The 24149-nt window shown below is 42.7% G+C and overlaps 1 protein-coding gene across 1 annotated transcript; it reads left to right on the top strand.

The window, feature by feature from the left end:
- The first annotated feature begins 216 nt into the window (after positions 1–216).
- PLET1 (placenta expressed transcript 1) lies at positions 217–12881 on the top strand. Its single transcript, XM_011926754.1, has 4 exons — positions 217–662; positions 5482–5682; positions 9367–9428; positions 12793–12881. Exons 1-4 carry the CDS (start codon positions 478–480, stop codon positions 12879–12881), a joined length of 537 nt encoding a protein of 178 aa, XP_011782144.1. The 5' UTR covers positions 217–477.
- Positions 12882–24149: the final 11268 nt, after the last annotated feature.

The following is a 24149-nucleotide window of genomic DNA, read 5'->3' as shown; positions in this document are numbered from 1 at the left end:
AAATGAATTGGGGATCGGAGACTTCTTTGATTAAGGAGGGGTGGAAGAGGGTATGTAATCCAGGAAAAGAGGGTTTTTGTGCCTGGGTTTCCTGCAGTGAGAAGAGCGGAACTTCTCAACGGACCAGGTACGTGATGATTACACAACTCTGAATTTCACTTGCTGGTATTTACATCTTCTCAATGGCTTTCTTCAAACAGCAGATGCTGAAATGAGAGGTGTAAAAAAAACCATATTCAGGACATTCCCCTTCCTAAGAAAAACTGCAATTTGCAAAATCATCGGTGACAGGTAATGGTGACTGGTGATTCATTACTGATGATGTCTTGGGCCAAATTCCAGAAGCCAATGTATATTCAGAAGGGGCAGGGAGAGGATCTGCACATATGACTTCACCCAGAAGCCCTGGCATATAAACAAGAGGTGAGTCAGTTTTACCCAATACCAGGCCTAGCACTTTCCAAACAGATTGAGACCATGGCAGTCCTCCATGCCATGCTGCTGCAGCCACTGAAGATGTTTCTGTGCCTCAGTCTGCAGCTTTCTTCTGCCACCTTTATAAGGTACAGTAACACCTGCTTCACCTTTGATGAATATTACACCATCACCCTAGACATCAAGGCCAGTTCACATATCTACGAAAGCAATGCAGTCTATTCTGATGAGTAGAAGCCATGCTCTCTGCTGTACTTTGTTCCCTGAGGGAAATTAACCAGAATTTCAGAACACACTCCTCTATTGCTACTCGCAATTATACAAAACATGTGTCTTCTGAACCAAATGGGAAGCAAGGGAAGGAAGAGAAAGAATGATAATCAAGGGAGTGGGTTTGGAGGCGGGGGGCTATTTCTGCATGTTCCTGGTGAACTCAAGCCACAGGAGCAAGAAAGTCCCAATCCCAGATTCACTGAGTCCCGGCAAGAGCATGCTTGGGGTGAATCCTCTGACTTAAATAAAATGGGCACTTTTATCATTTTAAGGGATAATCATTGCATTCCAGTGTGTAATCTTCTCTCTTTTTATTTTTGTTTTTCTGGAGACAGAGTCTCACTTCATCACCCAGGCTGGAATGTAATGGTACAATTTCAGCTCACTGCAACCTCCGCCTCCTGGGTTCAAGCAATTCTCATACCTCAGCCTCCCAAGTAGCTGGGATTACAGGTGTGCACCACCACACCTGGCTGATTTTTTGTATTTTTAGTAGAGATGGGACTTCTCCATGTTGACCAGGCTAGTCTTGAACTCCTGGCTTCAAGTGATCCACCCACCTCAATCACTCAAAGTGCTGGAATTACAGGTGTGAGCCACCGCACCCAGCCTTCAGTGTGTAATCTTTTCATATCTATTTGACAAAATGATGCTGCTGGGGATAACTGTATACTGCATTTAGTCCGTGGGTGAAAAAAATCTAATAAACTATACAGGGGAAGTATTATTAACCCACTTTATGTATGAGAAGCCTGAGGCCAAGGGAAATTAAATGACCTGCCCAGAGTCTCCCTTCTAGTAAGTCATAGAACTGGCTCTTGAATCTTAGTCTGTTCATTCTTAATCCAATACTTTTCTTAGAGGTGTCTAGTAGATATTTTTTATATATCCCTTTTCGAATCAGCCAAACCTAAAAGTCAAGGAATATGCTTTCTAATTAGTTTCATCATAATAACACTTCATATGGTGTGTACATGTAATAGTGACCTATTAGGGAGATACCATTCCCATTCCCATTTTTGTAGATGAGAAACAGAGACAGATGCTAAGTGACTCTTGCTCAGGTCCCAGAGCTACTTAAACGGTGAAGCTAAGATATGAACCAGCGTTCCAGCTTCAGAGACCCTGCCTTTAACCACTACATACTCTTCCTTACAGTAATGAGAGCTAACACGTCTTATGACGTGCTGGGCATGTTTTAGGAGTAGATGCTGTTATCATTTTACAGACGAGAACTGAGGCACAGAGAAGTTACAAATTTACACTAATAAGTAACCTAGCTATGATTTGAATCTAAATAGCACAGCCAAAGCTCGTGCAGCTTTTTGTCCAGCCAGGCTGTTCAGCTTCAGAACCTGTGTTATCCTGCCTTTCTTAAAAGTCTAACTAACTTTTGCAAAGACCACCAGGGTAATCTCCACACTCACAGTCTAGGTCTCAGACTTCAGCAGGTGAACAATCATGGCATGCCTCACGCGCTCACCTTGCTTATCTTTTGTCTTACTTTTAAATGAAGACTGACACTATGTGCTTCAGTTGTGATGGGGCCAGCTACATCCCACTGCCTCAGACAGTCGATATTGTTGTGACAGGGCAGGGAGGATAATCTTGTAATTCAAGATGAGCACAGGTGGACGGACATCTGTGCAACTTGGGGGAGAGCCTGAGGGGTCAGAGGCACTACTGCAAAAGAGATCACAAGCCTCTGGCATTTAAGATAATACCTCTCCAGTTGAAAGATTTTGCTAATGCAATGGAAGAGAAATCTATCACTGAGCACGGTGGTTCACACCTGTAATCTCGGCGATTTGGGAGGTCAAGGCAGGCAAATTGCTTGAACTCAAGGGTTCGAGACCAGACTGGGCAATATGGCGAAACGTAGTCTTTACAAAAATCACAAAAATTAGCCAGACGTGGTGATGCGTGCCTGTGATCCCAGCTACTCAGGAGGCTGAGGTGGGAGGACGGCTTAAACCCGGGAGGTGGAAGTTGCAGTGAGCTGAGACCATGTCACTGCACTCCAGCCTAGGTGACAGAGCAAGACTCCATCTCAAAACAAAAAAAAAAGAAATCTATCATGTGAAGATGCCATGGAGGGGGAGACATGGGAGCCTTCTGAAAGTAGAAAGACAGGAGAAAGATGAGTCAGCATGATCCACTGGGGTGAAGGGGATCACAGCAGTCACAGAGGCGTTAGGGAGCAGGGAAAGGGAACAGGGAAAGAGGAGAAGAACTAAGGTTCCTTGAATGCCCACTAATGCCATGTACCCCCAAACTTTATCCAATTCCATTTCAAAACAGAAATGTGCTGTGAAAGCTCTGTGGCAAATGGACTCATGATACAAATGATTTAAGTCGAGGGTCAAAATTCTCGCCCACGGAGATGTGAATTGCCAGATCCCACACCTGTGGTTACACAGCAGGCTCCACAATTGCCTTGCAGGTGTTATTGCCAGAACTCAGGACTTCTGGGGACTCTGAGTAAACGGCCATCCAGGCCAATTGCTTTTCCTTATTTTGGTTTGGAAATTCTTTTAAACTCTGGGGCTATGTCAACATTGGTAAACTGTGTATAAATGGCTTGGCAGGTCCCAAGAGACAACTGCAGCTCAAGCAACATCTTAGAACAGGTTTCCTGGGTCTGTTTTGGTGTCAGTGAAAGAAACCCTTAATACAGTGACATTTACACTAAGACTGTGCTGAGCAACGATCTGCCTTTTTAAAAAAAAAAAAAAACAAAACAAAACTTCTATGGGCAAGAGGGATGTGATTTGCTTGCTTTTCTTGCTAAACTTTAAGCCTTAAGGGCATTATACAACATTGGATGCATGACTTTTAAAATCAACCAATGAGTAGTTACTTAGGGCCCTCCAGAGGCCCAACACTGGGCTGTCCAGATACCAACACAGATGAAACCACAGCATGTAGCACAAAGTAGAATATGATTAAGAACTCAACAGAAAAAAAAGAAAAAAAGAAGAAAAGAAAAGAAAGAATGAGAGTTAAAAAGGGATAAATCGGTCCAGAGGTGGGACATAAGCAAGCTGTTGGAGTGGAAGAGGGGATGTGACGTATGATGAGAGGGAAGGAAGGCTTTCAGGCAGGCTGCCAGAGGTGAGCAAGGATCAGGGGCAGGTGCATTTGCAGAAAAAGGGAAAGACTGGCTGCCTTTAGAGTGGGAATACAAACAGCAGGCTGAGGCTAGGTTCTTACAGTCCAAAAACATGTGCTGGATACTGTAATCAACAGACCAGAGGCAGAAATATAAAAGCAGAAATGTTGACATGCTCTAGAAGGAAGGACCCTTTGAAGGTTTGGACAGGAGTGTGTTCTGATGGACGTGGTGCATAAGGAAGTCTGGTCTGGCCGCAGCATGTTGCAAGGCCACCTAAAGGAGAAGAACCTCAGGCCAGAAATCCAGAAAATGTGGGTGCCTAAGAGGGAAGAAAGAGGACTTAAACCAGAGTGGAAGGGGAAAAGCAGGGCAGGGCACACCTGTGCAGCGCTCACACTGACGATTATCTGGATGACACTGTCTCTGCTCACCTTCTACTGCACCTGACGCACAGACCTAGAACAGCTGTCAGGTGCTCATTGAGCAAGCCGAGGTCTATGGGATCTGCATCACCCGACCGTGACTGGCAAAACTAACAACTAGAACACAGAACTGCAGTGTGCATATAGTCACATAATAACAATTGCAACGTGTCCAGTACTCCCCAAGTGTTAAAATCTTCACATTCTCCTCTTTATTCTCCAGGACCTTTCAAGATAGGTATCATGATCTCAGATAATGAAGGATAACGTCATTATCCCCAGACCTAGAACCAGGCCAGGTGCAAAGTGGGCACGCAAGAAATATTTATGGAGTGAATGATGAACAATAAGGAAGCCGAGGCTCAGAGGTGAAACGACTTGCTCCTAATTGTTAGAGCCAGAATTCAGATCCAGGACTGTCTGATACTTTTGCATTACATGATCAATTTGCTTCACTTTGTTAAGGAGAAGCCTTAAAGAAATTTTCCGTGGCTGAAAGGGCCCAGGAAAGAACAATAGCCTAACATTGAGGAATTCACTCAGAAGAGATCTCCTAAGGGAAGAAATGGAGAGACAGATATTTTCTTTAAATGCCCTCTCCATTATACATCCGAAGGCTGAAATTAACAAGTGGAATTAACAAGTTACTTGGGGTAACCCTCTAAGGAGTTAGGACCCCTGCTGCTCAAAGGCACTCCTTCCTACACCCTAACAACAGAGACCAAGAGAATCAGCACTTCTGGAACCACAAAAAGGGTTTTGCTTTTACTTGGCCCACCTGGCCTTTCCACGTGCATCAGCCTCTTCCGTCCCCACACTCCCCCTGAGAAGAGGACCAAGCAGACTTGTCTTCTCATCTGAGAAATGGGCCCTGGCTCAAAGAGGTAGACCTTCACTCCCAGAATCTCACCCCTCGTGTGTAGCAAAACCAGAGCTGGGTATAGGTTTTCTTTTGTCTGTCTTTTACTGTAGAAAATTTGGAAAACACCAAAAAGCACTAGAAAGAAAATAAAAATCATCCGCAATCCCACTATCAAGAAATCACCACAATTAATAATCTTGATGTATTTCCTTTCAGACTTTCAACTTCTTTTACAAAAGTGAGACCGCACTCTATGTACATATTCTTTGTAACTTTCTTGTTCCACGCTTTGTTTTGATGTCACCGCCCTCATCCCTTGAGCTTGGCTCACAGGGAACAGATGGCTGATTGTTTCTTCACCATTTCCTCCCAGGATTCGTTCCCGTGAATGACAGAGTCTATGCTGTGGTCAGGAAAGCCCTGGACAAGAACGGTGACTCAATGGGCCTCTGGCAAAGAGCGGATGAAAATTGCTACAGCAATTCCACGTTGTACATGAAAGATCAATACATGACAGTCTTAGAGGCACAGTGGCAAGCTCCTAAATCTGAGAACGTAACTGAAGTGGAGATACAGTAAGAACCTAGCTTGCTTTGCTTTGGGCTTTAATTTTCATATTGGGTTTATGCAGTTTTACACTAAGCAAGGAGGACTTAAAATACAATCCAGATGTGATGTGCAGTACTCAGCAGCCGCACTTCATTACCGTCTCACAATGCTCTACCATACCTTCCATCTATAGGAGCTTGCAGACACACACGTTCACACACACCACACACCACACACACACACACCACACACACACATCACACACACCTCACACACACTTACACCACACATACATACCACACACACCACACATACCACACACACCACCACACACACACCACACACACATACATACCACACGCACCCCACACACAGCCCACATACACCACACCTCACATTTACACCACATATACATACCACACACACCACACTCACATACATATCACACACACCACATACACACACCACATACACACCACACACACACAAACATACCACACACACCACACACACACCCCACACACACCGCACACACACCACACACACCACACATACTACACACACACCACACTCACATACATATCACACACACCACACACACCACACACACCACACACCACACAAGCTTGCAGCACACACACACCACACACACACCACATACATACCACACGCACCACACACACACCACACACACCTCACACATGTTCACAGCACACTCACATACACACCACACACACAACACACACATACATACCACACACATACCACACACCACACACATACATATCACATACACACCACACACACAGCATACACCACACTCATACCACACACATACCACACACACCACACACACATGCCACACACCACACACACACCTACCACACATACATACCACACACACCACATACACCACACACACACCACACACCACACACACACCACCCACACATACATACCACACACACCACATACACCACACAACCACACACCACACACACACCACCCACACATACATACCACACACACCACACACACACCTACCACACATACATACCACACACCACACACACCACACACACTCGTGCCACACACACCTACATACCACACACACACCACTCACACCACACACACCACACATGACACACACACATCACACACACCATTCACACCACACATGTACATAACACACACACCACCACCACACATACCACACACATACCACACACACACACCACTCACACCACACACAATACACAACACACACACTCACCACACACAACACATACATACCACACACACAGACACCACACACACACCACACACAACCACACACACCACACACATACCACACACACCACACACCACATGCACACCACATACACACCACACACATACATACCACACAGACCACACATAACACACACACACCACACACACACACATACCACACACACCACACACACACCACACACACTCCACACACACACAAACACCACACACACCACACACACACCACACATACCACACACACTCCACACACACACCACACACAACACACACACTACACATAACACACACACCACACACACACCACACACACATACACACCACATACACACATACCACACACACACCACATACACTTTCATACCACACACAGCATGCACACGTACATACCACACACAAGTACATACCGTACACACACCATAGAGGTACCACACACACACCCCACACATACACCACACACACCATACAAATACCACACACACACACACACACACCTACACACCACGTGTTACACACTACACACCACACACATACCAAATACACTACACACATATCTTACAGACACGCACACACCAGACCACATTCCCACACATACCCCCTTTCTACACACACACACACACACACACACACACACACTCTTACGCTCAACATCCTCAGAAAGAACTGAGCACCCTCTTTGTTTCATATTCCCTACGTTCAAACTGGAGAATCGTTTTTCAAAACATGGATTCATTTTGGAAATGGCTCACTAACAGAAGGTGTGATGATTGTGTACTAAAACTGTCTTGCTAGTGTCACACAAAATGTACACACTCAGATTCTGAGGTAAGGTCACCTGGAATCGCATTACACTTTAACAACAAATCTTCCTCCCAGCTAGGATCTGTCATTAGGTTTACTTTAGGAACCACATGTTGGGAAGTACTTAAAGCTTTCAGATTCCATTCTGTACTGAAAGGGCCAGTCTGACCCTCAGACTGTGTCAGCTTGAACAGCCATGTCTCTGTGGAAGCTGGTAATGATGACGATGCTGTCAAACCACCCTGCCCGCTCCCTCCACGCACTGGGCCTGGTCGGACCTAATTGGCTTTGGAGGAGGGACTATTGTGCCCACAGAGTGACTGCAAGAGTAGAACCCAATGGGAGCTACTACAATCCAGCCTCCCAGTGACAGCAGTTGCTTAGAAGTCAGCCAAGGCCAATTAGGGCAAGGGCTTTCTTTTCATCTCACATCCTTAAAGCCTCCACATTCCAAGCAACAAGAGATGAAAGACCAAAACAATGACCATCTGCAAGACAAACGGCCCAATCCCACTGACAGTGTGGTCTCCAGACCTCTCCTAACTTCCACACCCACGATAACACGCTGACCTCCCTGCTCGTTTATACCACGTTACATGGCTTTGATCAGCGAGGCTGAATCAAGGGGAGTGGAGCCCCACACATTACGGGGGATGCAGAAAACAGGGGACTCCACAGTGATGGGCTGGGTACAAAAGGGATGGGAAGAGGTCCCTACTCATGGAATGTCATAATGAGGTTAGGGAGGTGAGGTTAGGGAGGCAAGGCCTATACAGAGATAATGACAGGTTAAACACTTCCTCAAGAAACCATTTCCTGAACTCCAAAATCAAATATAAGCTCCCAGTTATACACCCTCAGAATTTCTTCCCCTTCTTCACAGCGTACATCACAGATCAATTCTTACCTAGGTAACTGATCATCTGTTTAAAATGTATCCCTCTGAAGACACTGTAAGTGCCCTGAGGGTGAAAACCAGGCCTGTCTTGCTCAAACACTGCCCCCTCAGCACCAGGCACAGTGACTGACATGAGGTGTCCTTTCATTAATGATCTAACACATGTATGAACAAGGGACTCATGTCATAATGGGTTTATTGATAGGATAACAGACCAAGTGGTACCGGTCATTTAGCAAACATAAAGCACCTATGATATGTCAGACAACAGAACCTGCCTTATGAAGTTGGTCCTCCCATGGGGACAGAGGCTCCTAGCAAGTCAGTGCAACAGAGTGTCATGCCTAGCTTAGTGACAACAGGGGAAAACAACTTCATGGAGGTTACCATTGAGTCTATGAGCAGATGTGACCAGGACAGGTATTACAGGCAGAGGGACAGGCTCTAATAAAGACCAGAGGTACGTGTACCAGCCTGTGGGCAGTCAGGGTGGTGACGTTGGTGGGGGTGTGGGAATGGGAGAGGCTGTCTGGAAGTTGGCCAAGATCGTGGAGGATCTTATCAATAAAAAGCAGACCAGTATTTAATGATCTGCTCATTGTGCCATACAGAAAGTAAGCACAAAAAGAATTAAGAGGCTGGGAAGTCAGAAATGTGTGCTGAACTTGTGAATTCCGCATGAGGTCCTCACCATTATCTCTCGTTGATTTGCCCTCCACAGAGCTTTCACTGTCCAGACCAGAGCCCTGACTATACTTTCTACTCTGAAGCTGACAGAAAAAGGTGAGTTCCTCTGCCGCCCATTTGCAAATCTGGCAGTGAACTCAGTCAGCCTGGAAAATTACCTTGTGAGTTCCCTAGAAAAGAGGGTCTTCTTACCATGCATCACTCAGCTATCTATCAGCTGAGTCTCCCTGCACCTCGAGACCTATAGAAGATTTGCCCAACCCGTTGTCCCATGCCCTCTGGAAAACAAAAACCCTCCTGCAAGATGTCTGCAAATTCCCAGGGTCCTTATATTCTCAGGGTCATCTGTGTCTCCGAACGCCGCTTCCATAGGAGCTGTTTCTGTTCAACACCACATAGACACAATGTGAAAACATCTTCCTCAGTTTCCACAAATAATTCCCACTCACACAAAGCCTTCATGGATACAGTAGACTTCAACCAAAGGGTGTTAAAGGAATTGGGGGTGGAGGCTGGGGAGTTGCACAAAGAAGGATTGATGTCATAGAAATAGCAATAATGTCTGTAGTTCTTAAAAGTGGCCTTTGGCCACCACCACTCCACTAGGAATTTCCACAGCTTTTCACAGGCTGTCGCCCCCAGCTTTGCACCTCCCTGAGTTTCCTCGCCTGTCTTCTTCCCTGTTCCCTTTCTTTTCTCTAACCTCCCTCTAAGGAGCTATATATAACAAATTTAAAGCTGGGCATGGTGGCTCACACCTGTAATCCCAACACTTTGGGAGGCCAAGGCGGAAGGATCCCTTGAGCCCAGGAGCTCAAGACCAACCTGGGCAACACAGTGAGACTTTGTCTCTATTTGATTTTTTTTTTTTAAATTGAGAAGGAGTCTCACTCTGTTGCCCAGGCTAGAGCGCAGTAGTGCAATCTCAGCTCATTGCAACTTCTGCCTCCTGGGTTCAAGGGATTCTCCTGCCTCAGCCTCCCAAGTAGCTGGGATTACAGGCATGAGCCACCACGCCTGGCTAATTTTACATTTTTAGTGGAGATGGGGTTTCACCATGTTGGCTAGACTGGTCTTGAACTCCTGACCTCAAGCGATCCATCTACCTCAGCCTCCCAAAGTGCTGGGATTACATGCGTCAGCCGCCACACCCGGCCTAATTCTTTTTTTTAATTTACAAAAACGTTCAAGAAAGGAGATTCAGAAGAACAGATAACTTGTCTAAGGCCACAGAGAAAGTAAATGGCCAAAAGAAGACTCCTATTCCATATCATATTTTTTCCACTTTTCTTAGACTTACATCAAAACTGTATCTTGTTTTAGAATGACTTTTTTAAATACAAGATTCAACCAAGAACAAGAAACATTAGACTTTCTCACTGTCCAACAATGGGTGGTCCTCACGAGCCCCAGACACTGAAAGACACGTAGCATGCTGCCTGTTTTCCCACCAGTTACGCATTGCAAAATGTGTTCAAAGGGAGAATTACATTCAACAACAAATTGTAAAGTGATTGTGCCTCATGAAACTATTATACGAATGTCTTAACTGTTTCCTTGGTGGATTTCCCTCTGCAAGAAAACAGGTAGTAGTTTTTTCCTCAAGGCCATTGTCAGGATGAACCCTTGTGTAAATGTTACTGGAAAAACGGGGTCTTGATCCAGATCCCGATAGAGGGTTTTTGGATTTCACACAGGAAGGAATTCAAGGTGAGTGGCAGTGTGTGGTGAAAAGAGATAGTTTACTGAACGCTACTCCATTACAGAGTAGGGTGTTCTCAGGAAGCAGATGAAGGAACACTGTCTTTTTTTCTTGTAGAGGAGCCTTGTCTATGTAAAGACTAAACTAAGCTGTGCCTGTGTGTGGATGGGCTGATGGCATGACAAAATTTATTACTTTATTGATGTAAAGAAAACTATCCCTGACATTTTAGTGTGTAAGTCCATCAAAGCATAAATATAATTATCTTGAAAGCATATATTGTTAAGGGTATTGGGACATCTGGACTTTCCGCTGTTAAAGGAGTGTGACCTTGTTGGTATCTTCGGTCTGTTTCCTCAACTGTAAACATCTTAGGACCATGGGCTGTGACTGCCAAGGAATGTGCTTGCTAGTTTCAAGATGTAGTTGACTTTTAAATGGTGTCACTCTGACTCTCCTAGGTTCCTGCTTCCCTGACATAAATGCCAAAAAGGAAAAAGAAAAGGTTTGTTTCTAGTCAAGACTTGTTAGCTCCAGGCTAATAAAATCCAGTTAAAAAAAAAGAAAAAGAAAGTAGTTGCGTTCCAACTCTCTGGGTTAGTGGGATGCCAGAGAAACATTTGGCCTGGTGAAATGCTAAAGAAGATTAGACAATGCTACCTTACTGGAAAGCACCCTCCAGGCAGGAAGAAGACTCCACAGGCCTGAGTCGACTCCTGGACATTCCCCTTCTTCCTCTTCCTGCTTTTTTGTTGTTGTCGTTGTTGTTGTTTTGTTTGTTTGTTTTTGAGACACAGTCTCACTCTCTCACCCAGACTGGAATGCAGTAGCACAACCTCGGTTCACTGCAACCTCTGCCTCCCAGGTTCAAGTGATTCTCCTGCCTCAGCCTCCCCAGTAGCTAGGATTACAGTCCCCTGTTACCATACTGGGCTAATTTTTGTATACTTAGTAGAGACAGGTTTCACCATGTTGGCCATGAGGTCGAACCCCTGACCTCAAGTGATCCACTCACCTCAGCCTCCCAAAGTGCTGGGATTACAGATGCCTGGTCTCTTCCTCTTCCTTATAGACCCCTCTACGGTCCACTCAGAGTCTTGGAGGTATTCCCACCAACCTCCAGTTTGTCCAGGATCAGACAACCCCTCATGACAATGGGCCTGGCTTTCTCTGCTTCTCTGCAAGTTAACCTCAGAGAACCAACGTGTGATCCGGTCCCTTCATATAAAACTTACCAGTGCCTCAGAAATCACAGAAAGAGTCGGGGCTTCGGACTGGGCACCTTTCCACTAACTTTAAAGCAGGAATGGCTGTCCTGAGGTCTGGATGGGATCTAGTTCTTACAAGCCCTTGAAATCAGCAAGAAGAAAATAAAATTGTGCCATTCTGGATCATATCTGCACTGATTAACCTCATCTATTAAAGAGAAGATTACATTCAGGAGGAGACTACCCACCCCAACAACAAACACAGCAGTTGTATAAATTCAGTAAGTTTCCACCTCATCTCACAGAACTATGCAGACCATAAGGGTAGAAAGTGTTTCTTCCTTATTTTTGTTACTTAACCCTCTGTTTAACCCCCAGCTTTTCCCCTCCTCTGAAAACACCTGGCAGTGGAGAAGGATTGATTGAATTTTGTTCATCTGGCTCTAGCATTCCATCAGATTGGCCTCCTTTCTCGAGTGCCCACCCAGCACCCAACAGAGGTTCCGATGCCATTTTCCAGTGCCAACCACACCCTCAACCGCCTTTCCAGTGTCAACCTTAACCTTAGTCGTCAAGATTCCCCAGAGCTCAGCCTTGAAGCCTTTCTTCTTGATTATGCCCAAGAGTATCAGACTTTAAAGCTTGGCCAACCGAGTCTTCAGCAGCCCCATCACAGATGCCATTTATATCCTGCTTGCTTTCTCACCAGCACACTTCTCTTCTAAAGGGAATCCAGGGAAACAATTGTTTCTGCCTCCACTGCATTCTCCTACATTCAGTTCCAAGCTGGTGCTGGGAATCGAATGTGTGTAAATGAAGGCTTTACATTCTCAAATGTGCAACACTGCTGCCATGGCTTCAGACCAAAACGAAGATCTGGAGGCACTCATTGGCAGGCTTGGGTCACACCGATATTCATCTGGATCTTTCAGGACAGATATTACACTTTTTGTAAATATTTAGATCTGGCCGGAACATCTCCCTATCGGTTGAACAGGTTGGCGGCCAATTCCACAGCCAATCTCAACTTTTGTTCACTGCCAAATGATTCCCCTGCACCCTCTGAGTTTCTGTGGGAAGAATCCTTCCTTGCTTTCAAGATGATCTCAGATTTCTGACCAAACTCACTCAGGTTACAAGGAACTTCTGTGACTCATGTGACTCAAGAAAGAAAGGAGAAAGGAGAAATAGCTCTGAGGCTGCTGGCAGCTTCCCATTTGTCCACACCAGTAGATTTTGAAGGGTAAGAGAACAGGAATGAACCATGTCTGAGCAGCCAATATAGAAAAAATCTATGCTATAAAAACACTTCTGTCACAACAAATAAATTATACTTTAAACAAGAATAATGAATGTGTTCCATTCAAATATAAATCTCTAATGAGTAAGTTAAAACACAGATAATTTTGTCGAATTGTATTATTTGTGTGTGTGGGTATTAAAGAATGAATCAAATGGCGAGTGTATGTGTGTTTTCAAGACCAGACTTCAGGGCAAAACTATCTCAATTTTCATTTCCCTCAAATGCAAACTGGTCATTTTTCCCCTAATAGCAATTTCCATTAAGCAATGGCCAAAATATATGTGTGTGCTTGCATGTGTGTGTGTATGTATATATACACACACACATATACACATATATGCACATACGCATATATACACACATATATACACACACACACATATACACACACATATTTGTGTATATAGGTAGTGTTGTTATCCCACAATGCCTCAGAGACAGCCCTGCCCTTAACTGGCTGAAGGATATGGGATAACAATACCTATATACACATATATTTGTGTATAGGGACCACTGCAACAGGGTCTTGCAGTGAGGGAGAGAGATTGGACTCAACTCCCTATTTGTAATATGCATAATGCAATGTACAACCGGAAGGAAACATGGTATTTCCAGTAATAAGCTTGTAATAAGCAACAAAGTTTTCTTTTAATAATAATGCTAAATTCCAGGATGCCAACATTCTTTGCTGATCCCTAAAATTGTGCGCCTTGTAAGAATTCCAACTCTATTCTTCCCTTTCCACTTAGGACACCTTGATGATATTCATCACTCCCTGGTGTTTGTAACTGAAATGTAATATGTGTCCTATGTAAATACACAATCTGCTTAGTCATATATGCTTTCTTGAGTAACTACCAAAGAGATGGGTTGGCTATGATTCTTTTCAACCATCCAAAAATACTCACCAGAAGGAACTAAACAACCAATTTTCCTAAGATTATCCATCTACTAATTTGGGGACTCAGAGAAGCAGCGTGTTCCTAATCTCTTCTGAGATGCTGCCTCCTAGGTTGAATCCACACCAACTCTGACGCAAGAACAAAAGGTGGCTCCCCAAAAAGGCTAAGCAATTTTATGGATGAGAAAAAGCCTAAAAATGATCATTTACTAAGCATTTACCTTATGCTTCGTTACTGTTGCTATGAAAGTACCATAAGAAAGATCCTAATTTTTGTATTCCAAAAGTTCCTGCTTTTGTTAACATTTCCACCCTCTCTCCTCGAAAATATATATAAAAGGAATTTTACCATAGTGTAATCCATAAAAACCACACTTTTCTGATCTAGGTAATGGCTATCCCTCGTTGCTTCAGGCTAATTTATCAACAGATATTCATTGAGCACCATGCCAGATATTGTTCTGGGCTCTGGAGCAAAACAAAGATCTCTGCCCCGGCGGATCCTCATCTCATCATTCCCTCACGAAGCTATGCATTCGGAAGCACCTTCTATGTGCTGACGCCGCTAGGTGCTTTCACATGTGCCACATGTGAAGTCCTCAGAAAATACACTACCCCGAAAACTGCCTGATTATTATCATGTTTTTAAAAGTTAGAAAATTCGGGCTGGGCATGGTGGCTCATGCCTGTAATCCCAGCACTTTGGGAGGCCGAGGCAGGCGGATCACTTGAGGTCAGGAGTTTGAGACCAGCCTGGCCAACATAGAGAAACCCTGTCTCCAGTAAAAATACAAAAATTAGCCGGGCATAGTGGCACACACCTGTAGTCGCAGCTACATGGGAGGCTGAGAGAGGAGAATCGAACCTGGGAGGCAGAGGTTGCAGTGAGCCGAGATTGCACATTGCACTCCGGCCTAGCAACAGAGCGAGACTCTGTCTCTAAATATAAATTAATTAATTAATTAATTAAAGTTAGAAAATTGAAGTTCAGAGAAGTTATGCGACCGGCCTCAATCACAGAGCTAGTGAAAGGCAGGACAGGAGTACAGGAATACAGACCTGTTCCAAGGACTGTGATCTCCCATTTAACCACAAGGTCTCGGAGTCGGCCTGCCCTTAAGTGGCTGAAGGATGTGGGATAAAAACAACTGCCCCACTTCACTGTGTTAGTGTGTAATAATAACAATAGCATTAATAGTAATAATAACAGATCAATAAATGATAGCCGCTGTTATAATGTGTCTCATGCATCTCTTTGAGTTTATACTATCTGGAGTTTGTTGAGTTTCCCATATGTGTACATTCACGTCTGACATCAAATTTGGAGCCTGGGCAACACAGTGAGACCCATCTCTACAAAAAAAAAGTAAAAGTTAGCCAGATGTGGCATGCCTGTAGTCCTAGCTACTAGAGAGGCTGAGGCGGGAGGATCACTTGAGTCCAGGAGTCTGAGACTGCAATGAGCTATGATGGTGTCACTGCACTCCAGCCTGGGTGACTGAGCAAGACCCTGTCTCCTAAAAAAAAAAAAAAAACAAGAAGGTAAGTTTTTTAAAAACCTTTTTTTTTTTTTTTTTTTTTGAGACAGTCTCACTCTGTCACCCAGGCTGGAGTGTAGTGGCCCAATCTCGGCTCATTGCAACCTGAGTTCAAGCAACTCTCCTGCCTCAGCCTCCCAAGTAGCTGAGATTACAGGCACCACCATGCCCAGTTAATTTTTGTATTTTTAGCAGAGACAGGGTTTCACTGTGTTGGCCAGGCTGGTCTCGAACTCCTGACCACAGGTGATCAGCCTGCCTTGGCCTCCCAAAGTGCTAGGATTACAGATGTGAGCCACCATGCCAGCCCTAAAAAACTTTTTTAATGAGGTAAAATATACATATATAATTTACCATCTTTACCGTTTTTAAGTGTACAATTCGATGGTAATACATTTATATTCTTTTCTTCCCTTCATCCTCCCCATTCCCCCCCACTTCCCAGCCTCTAGTAACCACCAATCTACTTTCTATTTTCATGAGATCCACTTTTTTTTTAGCTCCCGCATATGAATGAGAACATGCAATTATGTGTCTTTCTGTGTTTGGTTTATTTAACTTACTATAATGGCCTCCAATTCCATCCACGTTGCTGCAAATAACAGAAGTTTGTCCTTTTGGGGGCTGAATAATATTCCATCGTGTGTGTATATGCACATTGTCTTCATTCATTCATCTCTTGATGGGCACTTAGGCTGATTCCGTATTTTGGGTGTTGTGAATAGCGCTGCAATAAACATGAGAGTGCAGATATCTCTTTGATACACTGACTGCCTTTCTTTTGGATATGTATCTAGTAGTAGAATTGCTGGATCACATGGTAGTTCTATTTTTAGTTTTTTAACAAATCTCCATATTGTTCTCTGTAGTGACTGTACTAATTCACATTCCTCCCAACAGTGTATGAGGATTCCCCTTTCTCCACATCCTTTCCAGCATCTGTTAGTGCCTTTTTTATTCAAGCCATTTTGACTGGGGTGAGATGATATCACATTATGATATTGATTTGCATGTCTCTGATGATTAGTGATATTGAACATTTTTTCTTATACCTGTTGGCAATTTGTATGTCTCCTTTCGAGAAATGTCTGTTCAATTTTTTTGCCCATTACTAAATTGGATTTTTTTACTATTGAGTTGTTTAAGCTCCTTATATATTTTTATTATTCATCCCTTGTCAGGTGAATAGTTTGCAAATATTTTCTCCCATTCTGTGGATTGTCTATTCACTTTGTTGATTGCTTCCTTTGCTGTACAGAAACTTTTTAGCTTGATGTAATCCCAGCTGTCTATTTTTGCTTTGGTTGCCTGTGCTTCTGAGGTCTTATCCAAGAAATCTTTGCCCAGACCAACACCTGAAAGTATTTTCCCAATGCTTTCTCCTAGTACTTTCATAGTTTCACGTTTTAGTTCAATTCTTTAATCCATTTTGACTTTATTTTTTTGTATAGGGAGAGATGGGGATCTAGTTTCATTCTTCTGCATACAGTTATCCTGTTTTCTCAGCACCATTTATTGAAAAGACTGTACTTTTTCCACTGTAAGTTTTTGGTGCTTTTGTCAAAGATGAGTTGGTTATAAATGCATGAATTTGTAACTGGGTTCTCTATTCTGTTCCACTGGTCTATGTGTCTGCTTTTATGCCAGTACCATGCTGTTTTGGTTACTATGCCTTTGTAATAAGTTTTGAAGTCAGGTATTGTGATCCCTCCAGCTTCGTTTTCTGGTTTGGGGGTTTTTGTGTTTTGGGGTGTGTGTGTGTATGTGTGTGTGTGTGTCTCACTCTGTTGCCCAGGCTGAGTGCAGTGGTGCACTCATAGCTCACTGCAGCCTCAAACTCCTGGCCTCACACAGTTCTCCCACTTTGGCCTCCCAAAGTGCTGACATTACAGGTATAAGACATTGCACCCAACCCAGTTTTGTTCTTTATGCTCAGGATTGCTTTGCTTATTCAGGGTCTTTCATGGTTCTATATAAATGTTAGGGGTTTTTTCTATTTCTGTGAAGAATGTCATCGGTATTTTGATAGGAATTGCATTGAATCTGTAAGTTGTTTGGCGTAGTATTGTCATTTTAACAATATTATTCTTCCAATCTATGAGCATGGAATATATTTCCACTTTTTGGTGTCCTCTTCTATTTCTTTCATCAGAATTTTATTTCCTTGTACAGAACTTTTATTTCTTTAGTTAGACTGACTCCTAGGTATTTTATATTTTTTGCAGCTACTGTAAATGGGATTACTTTCTTTATTTATTTTTCAGATTGTTCGTTGGCACATATAAATGCTACTGATTTTGTAGGTTAATTTTGTATCCTGCAACTTTACTGAATTTGTTTTATGTTCTAATAGTTTTTTGGTGGAGTCTTTAGGTCTTTCTAAGTAATAAGATCATGTCCTCTTCAAACAAGGTTAACTTGACTTCTTCCTTTACAATTCGGATGCCCTTTTATTCTTTCTTTGCCTAGTTGCTCTGGCCAGGACTTCCAGTATCATGCTGAATAAAAGTGGTAAAAGTGGGCAATTCTTATCTTGTACCAGTCTTTAGAGAAAGCCTTCAAATTTTCCCTTCAGTCTGATGTTAGCCATGAGTTTGACATAGATGGCCTTTAATAATTTGAGGTATGTTCCTTCTATACCCATTTTGATGAGGCTTTTTATGATAAAGGGATGTTGAATTTTATCAGATATTTTTTGACATCTATTGAAAAAATTATATGGTTTTTGTTATTGATTCTGCTAATATGGTATATCATGTTTATTTATGTCAATTGAATCATTTTTGAAGCATCCCTGGGATAAGTCCCACTTGATCATAGTCAATGATCCTTTTGATGTATTATAGGATGCAGTTTGCTAGTATTTTGTTGAGGATTTTTACATGTATGTTCATCAGTGATATTGGTCTGTAGTTTTCTTTTGTTGTTGTGTCCTTGTCTAGTTTTGGTATCAGGGTAATACTGACCTCATGAGTTTGGAAGTACTCCCTCTTCTTCAATTTTTTTTTTTTTGAAGAGTTTGAGTAGGATTGATATTAGTTCTTCTTCAAATGTTAGGTTGAATTTGCCTGTGAATCCATCAGGTCCTAGGCTTTTCCTTGATGGAAGACATTTTATTATACCTTTGATCTCATTATTAGTTATTGGTTTGTTGAGGTTTTCTATTTCTTCACAATTCACTCTTGGTATGTTGTACATAGAAGATGAGAAGTATAATTTCATTTCTTCATTTATTAATTTCTTCTAGGTTTTCCAATTTATTGGTGTATGCTTGTTCATAATAGTCTCTAATGATTCTTCGTATTTCTGAAGTTTCAGTTGTTATGTCCCTTTTTTCATTTCTGATTTTATTCATTTGGGTCTTCTCTCTTTTTTTAAACCTTTAGTCTAGCTAAAGGTTTATCAATTTTGTTTATCTGTTCAAAAAACCAACTTCTCATTTTGTTGATCTTCTGTATTTTTTTGGCTCAATTTCGCTTATTTCTTCTCTGATCTTTATTATTTCTTTCCTTCCACCTATTTTGGGTTTGGTTTGCTCTTGTTTTTCTAGTTCCTTGAGGTGCATTATTGGGTTGTTTCTTTGGAATATTTCTTTTCTGTTATAAGTGTTTTTGCTATAAACTTCCCTCTTAGTACTGCTTTTGCCATACCCTATAAATTTGGGTATGTTGTATTTCCATTTTCATTTGTTTCAAGAAATTTTTAAATTTCCTTCTTAATTTCTTCATTGACCCCTTGGTCATTAAGGAACATGTTGTTTAATTCCATGTGTATGCATATTTTCCAAGGTTCCTCTTGTTATTGATTTCTAGTTTTATTACATTATGTTCAGAGAAGATACTTTACCCCATCTCTACCAAAAAAATGCAAAAATTTAGCTGGGTGTGGTGGTGTGAACCTGAGTCCCAGCTGCCTGGGAGACTGAGGCAGGAGGATCACCTGAGCCCAAGGAGGTCAAGGGTGAAGTGAGCTATGATTGTATCACTGCATTCCAGCCTGGGAGACAGTGAGACTTTGTCTCAAAAGAAAAAGGGCAGGATCGGGGAGGGGACAAAAAGCATTCTTAGTTTAAGAATAGGTTTTGCTTTAAAAATCATAGTACACTCACCAATTCTTGCTGAAATCAATAATTACACAAGAGAATAGCAATACTAATAGCCTGTTGTAAATTGATCACAAGCCTTTTTAATAAAGCACTATTTTTTATTATACTTTAAGTTCTGGGATACATGTGCAGAATGTGCAGGTTTGTTACGTAGGTATACATGCATCATGGTGGTTTGCTGCACCCATCAACCCATCATCTATATTAGGTATTTCTAATGTTGTCCCTCCCCCTGCTCCCCGACAGGACCCAGTGTGTGATGCTCCCCTCCCTTTGTCCATGTGTTCTCATTGTTCAACTCCCACTTATGAGTGAGAACACGCGGTGTTTGGTTTCCTGTTCCTGTGTTAGTTTGCTGAGAATGATAAGTTTCTAGCTTCATCCATGTCCCTGCAAAGGACATGAACTCATTCTTTTTTATGGCCGCACAGTATTCCATGGTGTATATGTGCCAGATTTTCTTTATCTAGTCTATCATTGATGGGCATTTGAGTTGTTGATTCCAAGTCTTTGCTATTGTAAATAGTGCTGCAATAAATATACGATAAAGCACATTATTTTTAGCCCTTATGTAATCAAAAAGCAGGTTCAGTCACATGCCACTTACAGAGTCCAGTTAACAAGAGCAAGGTCTGGTAAAAAGAAAGTGACATTTGGGTGGGCACAGCGGCTCATGCCTGTAATCTCAGCACTTTGGGAGCCGAGGCAGGCGGATCACGAGGTCAGATCGAGACCATCCTGGCTAACACGGTGAAACCCCATCTCTACTAAAAATACAAAAAATCAGCTGAGCGTGGTAGTGAGTGCCTGTAGTCCCAGCTACTCTGGAGGCTGAGGCGGGAGAATGGTGTGAACCTGGGAGGCAGAGTTTGCAGTGAGCCAAGATCACGCCACTGCACTCCAGCCTGGGCAACAGAGCAAGACACCACCTTAAAAAAAAAAAAAAAAAAAAAGAAGTGACTTTTTATTCCAAAGCTAGCTTAGAGGAAGAAGTAAAGGCTCCTGCCTTTCAGGGTACCAATTCCCTTTTGGAACAGAAAGCAGGTGCTTTTAAAGGGGGACTTGGCATGTTAGATGAACTTGCCCTGTAGAGAGTGTCTGGTGAAGGGGAGGTAAAAGATTATAATTGCATTTCTGAAGAGCTAAGTAGGAAGTTGGGCGCAGGGGGAAAGAAGAAAGAAAAAAGAACAAATAATAATAATTTTAAAAATAACTCTTTTTCTTAGACAAATGGGAGTACTCAGTTACACTAACATCCTATATAAGCAAGCATTATGTTTAAGGTAGGGGTGTTCCTCCTCTTGCTTTCTGAGGACATCCTATTCTTTAATAAGAGTAGTCTCTAATAAACCATCTTAACTTCACCAGACTCTGTGATTCACCCTGAATTCTTTTTCTGTGTGAGGTCCGAGAACCCGCTCTTTGGGTCTAGTCTGAGACCCCTTTCCAGTAACACGCAGACAGCAACCTGCTCTCAAATGAGGGTGGCATATGTTATATCCCACAATCTGCTTAAGTTGCATTTTTTTTCTTTTGCAAATACCATTTTCCCCTTCAAGAATGGAGCCTTGACTCTCCTCCTCGTACTCTGGGAATTATTGAGGGTTATTATGGCAACAAATTAGGAGGCCCGTATTTGCTAGAAAATAAATATTGCCTCAGTGTTACCACAAATGAGGTCAGTTCCACATTCCACAAGGAATCCTGCTCTAGGGGCCAAACAGATAGAATGATAAAGAGCATTCTTTACAAAACGAGCTGAGGCTCTCCCTGCCTAGGACAAATCTATTCTCCAACCGCTGGGACAGAGACAAATACACGCAACCTTTATTGTTTAGCCTGCTAAAAGGGAGGCCCCTTGTGTGGTCATGAGGATGGCCATTTACCAAAAGGGCTGGGATTTAGAGTTCTGGCTTATCTTTACCTAAATCAGTAGTTGAAGACTAAAACAAATTGTACCCACAAATAGCAATGGAAAATTACCAGGAAGATAAAGTTAGGCAGATAAACAGCTTTGAAGGTATACTTATGAAATGTTATTTTATGTTGTAGTGGTTGTTCTCTAAGTTGAACTGCATAAAGAATAACATATATCTGAATGATGCTCAAAACGTTTGGCATTAGACCAGATACAGTGGCTTATGTCTATCATCCCAGCACTTTGGGAGGCCAAGGCAGGAGGATCAGTTGAGCCCAGGAGTTCAAGACTATCCTGGGCAACATGGCAACACCTTTGTCTCTACTAAAAATCTATCTATCTATCTATCTATCTATCTATCTATCTATCTATCTAATCTATCTAATCTATCTATCTATCTAATCTATCTAATCTATCTATCTATCTATCTAATCTATCTAGCTATCTATCTAATCTATCTAATCTATCTATCTAATCTATCTATCTATCTATCTAATCTATCTAATCTATCTAATCTATCTAATCTATCTATCTAATCTATCTATCTATCTAATCTATCTAATCTATCTAATCTATCTATCTATCCAATCTATCTAATCTATCTAATCTATCTATCTAATCTATCTAATCTATCTATCTATCTATCTATCTATCTATCTATCTATCTTAACCAGGCATGGTGGTACATGCTTGTAGTCTAGCTATTAAATCTCAAAAAATTTACCAAACCAGATTACCAGATTCAACCACTCCTTTAGAGATGGCGGGCACTCTGTAAATAATTCACTCTGTAAATAATTATTCACTCTGTAAATAATTATTCAGCACCTGTTGTATGGCAGGCATTATACTAGGTCCTGGTGAGACAAGAGTGAACCAGACAGGGCTTCAGCCCTTGTGAAGTTGACACCCTCGTGGTTGGGATAGACAGTAAACTAGTGAAAAAGACAAAAGGAAGCAAATATACAAAACTTTAAAACTGCAAGAAAGGAGTATATGGTATTGTCCTAGAATACAACAGGGTTCTATCTACACAGCTGGCCTGAGGAAGGCTTCTCCAAGATGGTGACATGTAAGCTGAGATCTGAAGAATGCTTAGGTTTTCTGCAGGGGATTTGGGGGAACAGCAGTTCAGGGAGAAGGGCAGTAAATGCAGAGGTCTTGAGATGGGAATGGAATTGGTGCGTCTGAGGACTTCAGAGTAGGCTAATGTAACCAAAACATAGTGAAGGGCTTGAGGCTGGGAAGCAGGCAGTAACTGGATCCTATCAGGCTTGGTTAGACAGTGTGGGGAGTTTGGATTATATTCCAAAAGCAGGAGGAAGCTTTCAAGTGGTGATACAGGGGAGGGGAGTGACAAGATCTGATTTACTCTTTTAGAAAGATCCACAGGATTGTGGAAGATAACTAAAGGGGAAGGCAGAGACCAGTTAAGAGGCCATGTCAGTCATCCAAGCAAGAAACAGTGGCAGTTTGGACTCTTGTGGTGGCATCAGAAATGAGAGACAGGGCCAGGCACGGTGGCTCACACCTGTAATCCCAGCACATTGGGAGGTCAAGGAGGGCAGATCACCTGAGATAAGGAGTTCAAGACCAGCCTGGCCAACATGGTGAAACCCCATCTCTACTAAAAATACAAAAATTAGCCAGGCATGGGTGGCACACAACTGTAATCCCAGCTACTAGGGAGGGTGAGGCAAGAGAATCACTTGAACCCAGGAGGCGGAAGCTGCAGTAAGTCAAGATTGCACCACTGCACTCCAGCCTGGGCGACAGAGCAAGACTCAGTCCCTGCCCCCCACCCCAAGAAAAAAAAGAAAAGAGAGACAGACAAAACCCATTATATATGTTGGAGGTAGAACCAGAACTTTCTGATAGATAAGATGTAACAGGTGGGAAGGGGAAGGAGTAGGTCAAAAAGAGTTCCCAGGTTTCTCACTTGAAAAAATGAATGGGGCCGGGTGCAGTGGCTCATGCCCACAATCCCAGCACTTTAGGAGGCCGAGGTGGGCGGATCACTTGAGGCCAGGAGTTCAAGACCAACCTGGCCAACATGGTGAAACCCCATCTCTACTAAAAATACAGAAACTAGTTGGGCATGGTAGCGGGCGCCTGTAATCCCAGCTACTCAGGAGGCTGAGG

This window comes from Colobus angolensis, unplaced genomic scaffold, assembly GCF_000951035.1.
Source record: "Colobus angolensis palliatus isolate OR3802 unplaced genomic scaffold, Cang.pa_1.0 Scaffold7, whole genome shotgun sequence".
Lineage (NCBI taxonomy): Eukaryota > Metazoa > Chordata > Mammalia > Primates > Cercopithecidae > Colobus > Colobus angolensis.
The sequence above is the reverse complement of the archived record's forward strand: the minus strand, read 5'-3'. Positions and strand labels throughout refer to the sequence as shown.